The 14842-nt window shown below is 42.3% G+C and overlaps 1 protein-coding gene across 2 annotated transcripts in view; it reads right to left on the bottom strand.

Annotated features, from left to right (window-relative positions):
• The window catches only part of Ephb1 (EPH receptor B1), a 440603-nt gene that overhangs the window by 54914 nt on the left and 370847 nt on the right, over positions 1 to 14842 (bottom strand). For both annotated transcript variants that reach the window (XM_074060049.1, XM_074060048.1), the window contains exon 11: positions 3154 to 3401. In XM_074060049.1, coding sequence (XP_073916150.1) covers positions 3154 to 3401 — 248 coding nt within the window. The remainder of the gene's footprint in view (positions 1 to 3153; positions 3402 to 14842) is intronic.

The raw sequence follows: 14842 nt of genomic DNA, 5'->3' as shown, positions 1-14842 counted from the left end.
ACCTTCTTAGCTAAGACACACTACATTCAGGAATTGTTCCTAAGATTAAGGAAGAGGCACTAGATTGACTCCCTGGATTTAAGCGCCAAGAAGGAAATATTTAATTATGGATGTGCATGTAAAACAGCCCATGGCTCAGTCATTTATAAAAAATTGGTAATAATGAACCACCTGCTGAGTGTGTGGTTAAAGAATAACAATGTTTACAGTCCTTCTAGAAGATGAACAATTCTACATTTTGCAATGAGAGAGGAACAGTAAGAGGGTGGTTAGAAGCTATATCCAAAGTACTGAATGGATCTCCAATGTCCTGATCCAGGGCTAGAGCTGCCACCACTCTCCAAAGCTGCTACATCCAGCTTTGGAGAATTGAAGGAGAAGAAACAGTTGCACGAATGGAAGGCTAACCCTTTTCTTTTCTTCTCTGAATGGTGATCCTAAAATTCTTCTTCTTCCCAGAGGATGGACCCTGTAGAACTGAACTGATGACCTATTTTTTTTTTCAATTTTATCAAGCAGCAGATACACCAATTAATGTTGCTATGCTCCAGGGTTCGGTAGTAAGGCTGAAATTAGATTTATAGATTACCTGCCTCCACAAGGTACGAGCAGTCAGAAACGCTTCACTTCCCCTCTGCTCCTGGCACTGTCTGCTCTCTCCACTCCCTTCTTGCTGTGCCTTCTTCTCTGTTTTCTTCTGCTTCTCTCTTGCCACTAAGTTTTCTCCTACTGCACACCAGGCCTCATCATCATGAGAAAACCGCTGGTGTCCAACATACCTCTGTGCACTGGTATGTTCCCAGATAGGAACAGACCCCGGGAGAAGCAACAGTGTATGTTTGCAGACCCCTGAGAATGAACCTTCCTGTCTCCTAATTTCCCCAAGAGTAAGTCTTAATCACAGCTCCCAAATCTTGTGGTGACTTTCTGGAAGTACAATAAGAGTAGAAAATAAACAACTCCTGAAAGGGTCTTCAGGCTGGTTTGGAAAGTACTTCTCCTAACATTGTCTTCTCTTCCTGTTTATTTGATTGTCCCTATGTGATCTGTGATTGCAAATGAATCACCCAGGAAAACATTACCCTGCCATACTCTGATGTGGTTACAAGGACAGTGGCTGAGATATGACATGCCCACAGGACTACTAGATCTCTCCTGCCACACTCTTATATCTTGTTCCAGAAGGAATTGTTCATCAGTTTCATTCAACCAGCATTTACTAGGTGCTCACTATGCTAGATACCTGGGTTTCAAAATAGAAGATGCAATCCATTTCTTCAAGGAGGCTGCACTAGGCACAGTACATGGGCCCCCAATCTGCATCAGTTGTCTTAGTCCCCATTCCCAACAAGAGGACCTACTGCCTAAGAACCCAGCCGAGGCACCAAGCATGAGCTGCCCTGCAAAGGTAGCTTCAGTAGTGTGCAAATGCAGCTTCCAGGACCCTCCTGTCCTATAGCCCCTAAGCTTTGTTTCTGGGTATTGAAGCTTCCAAGATGCTGCTGTAGATTACCAAACAGAGTTGGCTTACTTTGGCTTCTTCATACACGGTTTGACTCTTCCATCAGTCCACCTGCCTACTCTCCCACCTGTCTGGTCAATTCCTCATTCTTTAGTATCAGAGAAATTCTCCCTTCTCCCTGACACCTTTCCTGCCTTCCCAGGAAGATTTAAGTCCTTCTTTATGACACCTTTGTTCGCTACTTTTGGAAGATGGGTGCTAGAAGTTTTGGGCACTCAGATTCTTGAACTTCACCTGTGGCAGATCTTAGTCTATGAGATAGACATAGTATCTCCCATCTCTTAAGCAAAACAAGATATTGGGTTGTTGTCTTTTTATCAAAACATGGGCTGTTTCTTCTCCTAGGATCTGGGTGGGCCTGTCACTGTGGTGGAAGTCACACTACATGGCTTCTAAGGCCAGGTCACAAAGGTGACCTCCTCTTGAGATGTTATTCTTGGAATCCAGCTTGCTCTAAGTGAGCGGTGCTAGTACCAGATATACCAGTGATGGAGCCTTCAGTCAGTTCCAAGTCTCAGTCCTTGATCTGCTGCAGTTAACTCCACATGGAACAGAAATTCTCCTGCATCCTTCCCCTAAGCCCCTTACCTCAATGTCAGGTTCATGAGCATAATAAATTGTGTGGTTGCGCTAAGTCACTAATGACTTGGGGTGATTTGTTACACAGCAGTACAGCAATATTTCTTTCATCTCTACAGACCCAGCCCCCATCAGTGTTTCAGCTGTATGAATGAATGATCCTTTGATCAGTAGCCACAGCTACTGCCTGGTAGCCATGGTGATGTGTGTAGCCTGCTCCTGGGTATCACCCCAAAGTGCTTGCTCTGACTCCTCTGGCCATTCTTTGCCTCCAATCCTCTGCTCTGACTTCCCACCTGTCCTAATTTAGCTTCTTGGTCTGAGGCAGGTCCTACTCCCAGACTGGCTTACCTGGCTTCTACTCCCTAGACCCCAGTACCTTGATCCTTACCCTACATGGTTTTGTAATACCGATATAAATGAAAGTGGCTCCACTGTAGGCCTGGCAATGAACCTTTAGTAGTCCTCCAACCAAAAGGCATTCACGCACCCCTCCCCACCTCTGCTGCAAATTGATTTGGAGTCACAATTCTTCAATATTGAAAAAGACTTCTTGATGTTTGTGACACAGTCTTCCCCTTGCCTGCCCAGAAGTGCTTCCTCCTAGGGCAGGTGGCCCATGCATTTTCTAGAAAAGGGCAATCTATTTTATCTCTGAATTGCCAATAAAGAGGGCTGGCAGGAAGTGTGGCTGTGCGGCAAAAGGCAGAGTTAGCCGCTGGCGTCTGCATGAATCACACAGGGCTACAGAGCCACCAAGAGTCTCTTCAGTCTCTGTGATTCATGCAGATGCTTTTGGGCCTTCTTTGCCCCTCTCTCATTTTATTCATCCAACAAGCATTTATTGAGGCCCTCCTCCATGCCATCCTCTCTCTGAGGAGTCTACCAGCACTGCTCTGTTCTCTCCTTTAGCAAAAATCTCTGCTCACCTTGCTAATATCTCCAACACCCACCCATATGTGACGAGCTGATTTCTGAAGGCAGGTAATGCTCTCAGAACACTTCTGTTTCCAACAGTACTGACATTATCCCTGCCCTTGAGTTGCTCTTACCCTAAGGAAAGAGTCCAAAGCACCATTCTCCATGAACTCCGTGATGATCATGACTGGCCGACTCTTTGTGACGACACCCTCTAGGCGAATGATGTTGGGATGGTCAAACTGACCCATGATGCTCGCCTCACTCAGAAAGTCCCGACGCTGCTTCTCTGAGTACCCAGCCTTCAGGGTCTTGATGGCGACATAGATTTCCCTCTTGCCTGGCAGTTTCAAACGCCCCTTGTACACTTCTCCAAACTCTCCTGCAACAGCAAGAATGCAATTAGTATCCTTATCCTTCAGCTTATGGAGCCACAAGGGGAGGCATCTTATGAAGAACAATGGTGCTCAAAGTGGAATTGTAATTAAAGTAGCAGAAGTGGAAATAGGGTTCTCTCATTGTGACTATAATGTCTTAGCTCTAATCAATTCATGCAAAACACAAAAGGAATACTAAAATACATCCTTTATGTCAGTTCTTAGAAATAGTCTGAGTGACCAAAGCAGAATTTCAGAATACATATGAGTTTGCTTTTTCCCACATTAAGTTTTTCATTTGCATCCCAGCTGAATAATTGAAATGAAATGGTCAGTTTCACTTTGGCAGAATCATAATTCATTTTTAGGCAGAGCTTGGTGCAAAAATGTTCAGGGGATGAGGGATATGCTTAGGTACTATAGCCCCCTGGATGAGATGTATACTGTTTATGTTCCCAAATTCTCAAATGAAAGCATTTGTGTCTGTTGTGTCCTGAGACATCAAGAAAGTAAGAGGTTTATATGTGAAAGATAAAAGGGAGACAGTCAGGATTAGACGGAAAGAGCCCCAGATCACAATGAGATGTGGTCCACGCAGACGTGGTAAAGTCCTGCCAAACCTAATGGGCAGCTCCAGTAGAGAGATCTCTCATTCCAGAAACTTCCAGGCCCTAACATCCCCCTCAGACTCAGTCACTGATTGGGGGCTGCTTGGAAAAGCTAGGCCTCTCCAGAAAAGCTGAGGGAGACCCTGAAGATACTGCAGCTGGAGGCTGTGAGCTAACTGCACCCCTGGCAGCTAAGCAGCGGTTGTTTCTCCAAGTGGGTGCAAGCTGCACACCTCCCTGGCTATCACAGCATTGAAACATTTTTGCAGTAAAATCACCAGGAGTAAAAACAATTCTGGTGACACTATTTCATAGCTGCCTAAAAAAAATCTGTTGAATCCTGTTTAATGTGCTTTCAAAAGTTATTTTATGATTTCACTTGGTTTTGTAACTTCCATTTCTTTCACGTGAAGCAGTTAAGTATCTACTTGTAAGTGCATCGCTGAAATGTGTGTCAAAAGCCTGTCAAGAGAAACAGCATTTTCTGCTGGGAAAACTTTTTTTTTCACTTTCAGCTTCTAGAAGAAAATGATGGAGCAAACTGTGAGCAATCAAATAAATGACCGGCCACATTAGGAAGGTAAGTTAACATTGCTTCTGTGGTTTAGTTGGGAATTCTTTTGTTTTCTACTGCAGGAAAGATTGGAAGGAAGCTGCACAAAAAGACTTTTATGCAAAACTGCTCCAAAGTCCACTGAACTTGACAGAATGCGGTACTGGAGTAGAGACTGGCTTAAGCACCATTCGGAAGGTTTCAGTATAGATTTAACACTAAGATAGATACAATTTGTAACACTGGCTTTGATACTGAATCATATGCTGTTATGAGAGTTTGAGGTCAGACTGAGACCCTCACATTCTGAGCTTGCACATCTACTGGAGCGCCTGTTATGTGGCAGGCATGCCAATAAAAGTTGGTGTGTCATATGTATTGCTATTTGTTTGGCCTTCGCCTTGCCCACTCTTGAGTTATAAACTGATGAGATTTTGTCACTGTTTTATCCAAAAGAAGTAGAAGTACCAGAATTTAAATTTTTATGTAAAAGAATGCTCAGTGTTGTAGCATCTGCTGTAGACAGACATTGGATGCCTGTACTAGGGAATGATCGGAAAACAGCATCCCTATCTGAGGAGTACCCTGGGCTATTGAAACTAATAAGTGCCTGAAATGTGGTGACTTAAAAAATGTCTACATTATACTGTAATATGAAGAAGAGAAGAAAAGCAAGTTATAGAATGTCATATGCCATGTGTGTCCATATGCAATGTGGATGCAAAAGAAAAAATATGGAAGCTACATATCAAATTTATTTTTAACTTCAAGTTATTTTAAGATTGGTTACACTAGAAGGATAGGGATGAGAGGAGGAAGTAGAGACTAGTAATCTTAATTTAGTTACTTTTATTTTGTTTGAGTTGTTATAATCAGCATTTAACTACTTAGTAGTTAAAAATGTATAAAATTTAAAGAAATATATTGAACAATAGGGATCCACCATATATATGATGCCATATATGTGTGTCTATATATATATATGCATGTATGTATATATGTACACATATGTGTATGTCTACATAGGTATGTACATATGTGTCTACATATATAAATCTATATATGTAGCATGCACATATGGAATCTATCTTCTAACATCTTGACCTAATAGATATTCAATGACTCAATAACCATGAATACAAGCTGTATGTTTGTTAGGTACACTAAATGAATGATATTGGCTAGTATTTCTTCCTTGATGCCATAATGACTTCTATCTTCTTTCAGGAAAAATGTACAGTTGAGAGTTGAGGGGAAGGAGACAGTGCACAAATATTTATCTACTGACCACTTTCTAGGCACTTTGAATATCTTATCCTATTCAATCCTCATGATACTTCTGCAACTTGGATATTAGAACTCCCATTTTACTACTAAGGAAATTAATAAGGAGACACAAAGAAAACAGGCCCCAAGTCACAACCAAAAGTTGGAGCCAGGGCTGGGGCCCATACCCATCTCTTTTACTACCATTCTGTCTCTGGAAAAGCAATTACGATTCATGACTCAGCTCTACAGGTCAACAGTTCCTATGTAGTGACAATCACAGCAACACAGTGTCCAGGAAAGAGCAAAAAAGGAGTGTTTTGTTTTGTTTCATAGACAGATATCATTCATCTAAGATCCCTGCTTGGGAGTCAGGTAGAATAAGAATATTTAGGAAATAGGGTATTCATTTATTGGTACAAATCAGTATACCAATTTGGAAAAATGCCCCAGATGAATTTGATGCCCCCACAACATGCACAGAAATACCCCAGTTGAGAAATTCTGTTCTATACTAGTGGTTCTTAAATTTGGATCACTCTTGAAATCACTGGGGCAGCCTTACAGAGTACAGAGACCTGGCTCTCACCTGGAGATTCTGATTAGTCGGTCTGGGTGCCTACTGGGCATTGACATATTGAAAAGCTGCCTGCAAGACCAGCTACATAATTTGTAGCACCTGGAATGAAATGAAAATGTAGGACTTCTTATTAAAAAATCGTGAAGAATTTCTAGACAGTGACAGCAGAGCATTAAACTAAGTGTGGGCCTTTCTGAGTATGGGGTCCTGTGCGGCTGCCCTGGTGGTTCTGCAGTGCAGCCAGAGCTGAGAACCACAGCCCAAACTACACCCAGCATGTTACAAACAGATTACCAAACTGTCCAAAGCCCTGTGGTATGGGATTTTATCTGTGTATCTTGTAATAGTTTTGAAAGCAGTGCTTGTCTACAGGCTGCTTCAACTATGCAGGGCTCAGTGCCCAGTGTTTGTTTTATTAATACAAGTGGAGAGAAATAAGAAAAGAAAGAATGTGTGGCCCTGAAAAGTTGTATTTCCATTGAACGTTGTAGATAAAATTACTTTCCTGATGGACAAATGTGATTCCATTGTTAGAAAATTGTGGCTCACTGGTCTTCAAGTGCAGTACTTCTAATTACTTTTGTTTTAAATCACATTATCTGCAGGGTCTCAACACGGTCTTTAAAAGTTATAAAACAAAAGCATGCTCTTCTTGGGTAGGTAAGGAGGGCTTTGCAGTTGGTGTCTTTGGTGGTCATGGTGTCACTACCCTGAAAAATCCTCTCTGCAATGGTGTAAAGAATGCTGATTCTACAAAATTAGCTCTGTTCTTACCCAGCAAAGAAATGACTTCATCTTCTCCAAGCCAGGAGTTTTTCATTTTTCAAAGCACCAACTGCGAAGGAAGTCACAATATATACACCTGCCTCAGAGGTGCCCATGTAATTGGCCCCCCAACGGCAGGAAAGCCAGAAGTGAGTAGACGAGGAGGCTTCCTGTCTACTTCAGTTAACCTTGGTTGGGTCCTCAGTTCTCCAGGACTCAGCTTTCTCCTTGCTATATACTAAAAGAGAAGCAATAAACTCTTATCTTCCTAACTGGGTGTTGAGAGGAGTCTGTGAGAAACTGTTGCAAATGAGAAACTGTTGAAGATGTACATGGGAGTAATTTTTTTAAAGACAAAACAGGGATAAAGTGAGGGGATAGTGGAGACACTGTGAGTTCCAGGGTGGGCAGTGGAAAAGAAAAGAGAGGAAAAGTAGTTTCTGCAGTCTTGTAGGACAAGTGCCTAATCCAAGATATACCAGGTTCTTTACCCAGGGGTACTTGGGCATGGAGGGTGTTCCAGGCAAGATTATGGTGCTGAAGTCTGGGATCTCTGGCCCTTTCTTACCTCCACAGCCTCATGGGGTGGTGGGAGTCAAAGGGCACGTCGCCATTGTTTATAACAAACAAAATCAAGAATTTGTACCATCTCCCATCCTAGACACTTTTATCACCTGTTATCTTTGACTTCAGATTCGTAGACTAACTTCAAGGAACTATTTTTTTGCTTTGTGATCATTTCCCCATAGTTAGAACCAGGACTTGATGCCTGTGGTGCCATGATTTGCCAAGATCTGAACTCTTCAAGATATTCCTCTTTGATGAGCTTCACATCATGGTGATTTTTAATAAAAATGCCTGATACCTAAAAGTAATTCAACAAATCAGGTATTAACATATTTAAAGTATGAAATGATTCTGTTGGGATAGTGGTTATGGTTGATTCTCTTCACAGAGATTCTTACTAACAGTAAATGCAGCTAGCCTATTTTTGGTCCTTCTGAACTTTAAGTGGCACACATCTTTGCCACTGACCTTGAGTCCCCTTCATGCCAAAGATCTACTTGGTCAAGACCAAACCTCAGTTCCAGGCCAGTCTGAGGACCAATGACACTCAGCAGTGGTTCTCAAAGTGTAGATCTTTCCTAGTGATATCAGAATCAGCTAGAAATTTGTCAGAAAAGGCAGATTCATGACCTGATGGATTGGAAGCTTAGTAGATAGGAGTCTGGGATCCGAGTTTTAACATGCTTCTCCATGATTCTCATGCCTGGCTCAAGTTTGAGAACCACTGCCTTCAAACCTGTCAGCTGAGGATAATCTACCTGGTTCCTATGATTGTCCTCCCAGACAGCTGCTGAAATTATTCCCTACAAGTTCAGCCTTGCCAATACCTGTTTCCTACCTTCTTCGACAAATCAGGAAGAGAGAAAAAGTGGTTCAGCAGTGTTAAGTGCCTCAACTATTATATATAAAATCAGAAGGAAAGAATTTTCAATTTTTGAAAATCCAACCTGCCAGCAGGTATTTCAAGCAGTAGCTGTTGGCTACGTGCAGTATGAATCTGCACACACAATTGCACTCTTTTTTTTTTAGCAGCATTTTGAAGTCATAAACTGCCTTGAGGGAAAAAAGGAAAGCAGAACTCCTAGTTACTAATTCAGGCTTACACCAGATATGGAACTTATAAAGAATAAATTTAAACTAGGTTTAAAGAGTGATTTCAAGCAAATCTTAACACACTAGCCTGTGCAAGGTAAGTGGGTTATGGCTAAGCCAGGAATAGATAATAGGACCATCTACCCATCTCCTGACCCTGCATGGAGGACAGACATTACCAGTTGATCCAAGCCATCTTTACTCTTTTGGCAGAATTCCTCAGATGCCATCACCCAAGCTAGTGGAGTCAGCATGTGAGATGGAACCTGGTCAATAGCCACGGTGTCCACAATACCCAATACTCAAGAAGGTGAAGGCAAAATGGACTTCTCTTTTCTTCTAGCTATTTGTCATTGCTAGACAACTGTATACCTATATATCACATATATTTTTATATCTGAATACATTTGTGTTTACATGTATATTATTTACGTGATATAAGCAAGCACATGCATTTAAAACTGCAAAGTATGTTGGTTCCTATTGTCTTTAAGGCAAATAACTGATCACTCTTAAAGGGACTGCAGAAGATGGGGCCAGCGTGTTCCATGAAGAACACACTCTCTCCAGAGAACGTGGGATGGTCTTTATAGCACTACCATATGGGGATAATGAATTCTAAGGCAATATTGTAATTCTCAGCAACAGGCTTGGGTATTCCAAACTGCTAGATGGAGTTTACCATCACAAGCAATGACTGTATATTTATTTGCTCTTTTCCACAGCAACCAAAGTGGCAGCAAGAGCAGGGGTTACATTTAGCAGATCTAGATCAGCTATATCTGGGTTTAAATTCTAGCTGCATCATTAACTCAACAGGCAGCACCGCCTGCAGCAAACCGTCCTCTAAATGTTGATTTCCTGCCAGTTAAAAAACATACTCATACACAGGCAAACATAAACTCTAACTCACAGGGCTGTTATGAGGATTAAATGAGACAATGCTTGTGAAGTAGCTAGGGTAATGCCAGGTTCATGGTGAGTGCTCAGCGTATGTTAGCTACTTTGATTATAATTTCTGGAGACATTTATATGTTTTCCTCTTCTAGAACCTTTCATGCTATCCTCATCCTGCCCATCCTCACTCTGAATGAGCCTAGCAGAGTCAGTCTGGCAAGCAACCTTTCTGCCAAATCATCCTCAAGGAAACTCACCCTCTTCTCTAAAGAGAGATGGGTTGAGCCTTGGCTGGCCCCACATGGTGAGTGTCTGAACACAGCACACATTCCCTCATCCCACCTGTCCTCATCTAGGCTCTCACCCAAGCCTCTTTTTTCCTCTTGGTTGGCCATAGTGGAAGTGCTAAATGGGCTACAATACAGGAGGAGGGGATTATTAATTAAAACATACTATGCATGTTTTCACCTGGATAACACCTTCTCTGATGATACGCTATGTACATTTCCATGCACTTGATAGTCATGCTAAGGCTGCTGGTTGCACACTAAATGACACAAGAATACTATTCTTACTGTAGGGATGAAACCCACATGGCAGTTTACCCAGGTTTTCTCTCTGGGTAAGTCTACTGATCTAATTGATCAAAACTAAACAATGCTTTGGAACTTAACCATGAAGTAACTCTTATTAGTCAGAACCATAGTAATAATGAGATGGTATTCTCCAAAGACACCAGGGTGGCCTGTTGCCTTGTCTAAAGAGTCTTCAATTGACCCCATTGTCTATAGGGAGAAGAGAAGGAACAGTTTTGCTTCACTCCATTGGGCCACTTTCAGAGCTCTAGATGACTCAGATCTCACTCCACCTCTTTAGTCTCTCTCCATTCTCCCAAGCTTTGTCTAGAGCTCTAATTTTCTGTCCCTGCTGTATTTTCCCCCCAAGGACCTATTTTCATCACCATATAAAAATATCTAATTAAGCCACAAAGTACAACATACCATACTAGGCCAGGCTCCAGACTAACAGAGACACATGTTCTCTTGCTCTCATAGAACTTTGAGTCTCAAAGTTCTATGAGAAAAGATGGACATTAAAAAATAACTACTTAGTGATTAATGATAATTATTCCATATTTGTGGGTATCACACTTGGCTCACAATTACTATTTTTTATTACTTTGTTCAATATTCTCAACAACTTTAGGAGAAATGTTGGCAGTAGACTCAATTCTTTAATCTCAGTTTCTAGATTTTACTTCACTGGCCTTCATTCACAAACACCACTGCTGCTCCCCACACCTGATAACCCTAATTCCTGGCACAACATCCATGCCACCGCTCCCCATCAACTCTAGTCACCAAGCCTTCCAGTCACTCTGTTCATGTTGGATGCACTCTAGTTTGGATGTCTGTTAATCTAAAGCAGCCTCCCTTCCTACCCTTGCTCCCACCGTTGGCCATCTCAAAACTGCCCTCCACATCCAAGCAAAACCCTGTAACTGGTCTCCAGCATCCAAGGGCTGCTTTTCCTTCACTTCCTTCCTGCCAAGTTCAAACACAGTATTTATCAGATTCAGATTCAGATTCCTGAACCCATCCTGCTCAGAAACCTACTTTCTATAGACAAACTCCATATACCACAGCCTCTCTAGGCCAGGCTGATTCTACACATTTATCCATAGGAAATCCTTCCTCAGCAGCCTTCTCTCCTCCTTGTTCTTAGTCCATCCAAGTTGCCATGTCCTCAGGGGCTACTAAGTCCCCTCTTCCATGAGTCTTCCCTGCCATCAAATCACCCCTCTCATCTCCAGAGCCACATGTTCCCTGGACACCTCCTCTCAGCTCTCAATCTCTTCCTTCCTCTCCCTGAGTAGTGCTGTGTTCTATGTAGTAGAGAATAATTCCTGAATGCTAGGCATCGGGTATATTTCCCAGCATGTACTACAGTCACAGGGACAAAAGTGTCTAAGACTAACCCCTCCTGCAACAAACAGCCCTTTCTTCTGGCTCCATGTTCAACAGGCACAGACCTTTGCAACCTCTTTGAAATAACCTTGCATTGTTTGGAGGGCAGGAACATGTTGGTAAGTATCCAACTACTAGGTCTCCAGATACAAAGAAGCAACTAAAGAAACAGATACCCATGACTCATACCATTTGCCAATTCCCTTGATGTAAATACTGGGCATCTGGCTGTAAAGAGATGCATACAGTTGGCTTGTGTGAGTTATTGAAGGCTGGCTCCAACACCCCACTGTTGGATTCCTCCTTGAATCATTTAGTATTCCTCTTCTATCACTGTATCATTCTTTCTATGTGTTTCATAAAAACTTAGCTTTCTATATTAGTTTTCATCCTTGAGTGATCAGGTCAAAGGTCATTTCCTTTGTGGAGACTTCCTGACCCCCTAGCTTCTCCCAGAACAAAATGAACACCCTTCTTTCTTGGGCCAGGTCCTTGTACATGCCTATGGGTAGATGGTGCAAAATAGTTAATAATGATTGGCCTGCCTGTTCTTCACTAAGACTGTCAGAGGGGGAGAGAAATTTATGCATTTATGGAACTCCACATGAATGTGTAAGCAGTAGTCAGTAAAAGTTTATTGAAGGAAGGAGGGAAGGAGAGAAAAAAGAAGGAAAGGAAGGGGAGAAGGATGGAGAGAGCAGGAAGGGAGGAAAAAAGGGAAGAAGGAGGGAGGGAGGGAGAAAGGATGAAGAAAGGAAAAATGATTTCTGATTCTTCCTTTTACAATTTTTGGCTTTTGCTGTATGCAACCCAGTTTTTGCCCCTTGCTCCAAGTCTTTTAGGTAGCTAAAAGAAACATTGCCAATTACATTGCATAAATCTTACCTTAGGAATTTTTTTTTTTTACTTGACCTTCACTCCAGCACTTTAAGCACAAGGTGGAGCCAGTCTCAGTGAGGCAGGGTGCGGGGGAAGGGAAAGTAATGACAAAGGAGAAAAGGAACTAGAGAAAGATTGATTCCCAGCTGGGAGTGTCTTGTGTTAAAATCGCATCTAGTTATGCACAGTGAGTTAATATCCACTGGGATCAGCTTTGGGATGGTTCTGAATCACAAGAAGATGGGTCTGTGGTATAAGGTGGTCAGCAGTAACTAGGCAGAGGTCTTTACACCATGCTGCTGGTCATAAATTACTAAATGCATCTCTCCTCAGTACCATGTAGAAGTCTGACTCTCCTCAGAGAAGAACGCACAATACAGCAACACTGGCAAATACTGTACAACAAATGGGAGGTGAAGGATGGAGCAGGACCATCAATTGTCTCTTTATGAGCATCCAGCAGTTGGCGAGCTCACCCAAAATTGTAACTCCCTGACAGGATCATAAAATGAGAAGGCTCTTTACTCCTCCCCTGACAAAGGCGGGGGTGGGGGTGAGCTGATGTGTGCTCTCTGGGATGAAATGCAGTCCAGAACACATCACTCGAAGAACACGACATAAATAACAACATTAAAATCACTGGCACCATTACCACAAGCCAAAACAACAATTAATAACATGGGCAAACAGAGTTCAGGTCTGAAAGTCTGCCTTCCCAACACTCTTTCAAGTTCCTGGAGAAATCGGAGCCCCTAAGAGGAATACAATTTATCTGGTACCCAACCTACCAATGCATGATCCTTAAATATGTCAGTGCTAAGGAGGAAGAGAAAATTATCTGCACGGACGTGAAAGTCGTGGTTCGGTAACATATTTAATGACATTCAATGGGAAATATGTAGAGACTCTTGTGAATCAGATTCTGCCCAGTCAGCTGGAACTCTTGAGAGGCTGGTGGTGAGGGTGGTGTCTCCTGACAGGGAGAGTCACAGCACCTGCCATAGTGATGCTGAAGGAGGCACAGGGATGACGCTCTTCAAAAGAGAAAACAGCATGAATATGGCGGCCTAATGGGGCAGGCTTTCAGATGTGACTTCCAATTTCACAGATGGCTTTTTGACCCCACAGTGCATTAAGAGAGGCAGTGAGTGGAAGGATGACGACATTCCCCCTAAAGATAATATATGAAGTGGCTGTCTGTAAGTCTTTTTCTAAACATATTTTATTGAGTTACAATATTATTGGGAGATGCCACTCCATGGCTCAGCAAATAGCGATATGAATAAAGCACTTCAGACCTGAGAGGGGAAAAGGCTGCAACATATTAGTGAAGGGTTCCTGAACAATGGCTAATAAGAATTGAAGAAGAAAAGACAAAAAATGTTGCAGAAGCCAGTGGTTCACGCCTATAGTCCTAGCTACTCAGGAGGCAGAGATCAGGAGGATCGTGGTGGGAAGCCAGCCTGGACAAATAGTTTGAAAGACCCTATCTTGAAAAAAACCCATCCCAAAAAAGGGCTGGTGGAGTGGCTCAAGGTGTAGGCCTTGAGTTCAAAGCCCAGTACTGCAAAAAGAAAAAGAATGTTGCAGAAGAAAATAAAAGTAGGGAAGAGGATACAAATCAAACATAGCTTTAAAGAAGACTCATAAGAGGCAGAGACTTTATGATGTAATGATATTTGGGGATGTTTTATATCATTTACATGAATAAGGTGGAATCCATTGCCAAATGGACTCAACTACAAGCCACTAAAGGAAGATAAATGTCGTAGGTCAGTCTTTAGGTGTGATTTGCTCAGACCACCCTCAGCAGTTAGTTACTGAGCAGGATTTCTATTCTGATGTCTGGCCTGGCTCTAAGTTCACAAAAAGGAGAACTCAATGTGTGGAAAGAAGTCTTGGCCCAAAGTCATTGAGATACCATTGTCAGTGAGAAGGATACTAGATCCAGCTTCTAAAAGTTGTTTTTTCTTTCATAGTCTTCTTGACCAAGTACTCTACATCTCTTTCCTTATCTGCATTTGGTGGTCCATGTCTGCAGCTATTTCTTAATCTTTTAAAATTATAGCTGGCTTCTTTGCAATGCTAGAAAAGCTTAGCCACTGTGGTCAAGATCCCCAAAAGAGTCTCAGAGATGTTCTTCCTCTGTCCTAGGCATACATTCAAGGTGGTCCAGATTCATCTTCTTAGAAGAAAGAAGGCAGAAACTCTCTTCCCAATGGGACGACTTTTTATGCTGAAAGAGAACACCTATAGTTGTGGGAGGACGATG

Source organism: Castor canadensis, chromosome 17, assembly GCF_047511655.1.
Source record: "Castor canadensis chromosome 17, mCasCan1.hap1v2, whole genome shotgun sequence".
NCBI classification, from domain to species: Eukaryota; Metazoa; Chordata; class Mammalia; order Rodentia; family Castoridae; genus Castor; species Castor canadensis.
Note: the sequence above shows the minus strand (reverse complement) of the source record. Positions and strands in the feature narration are given on the sequence as shown.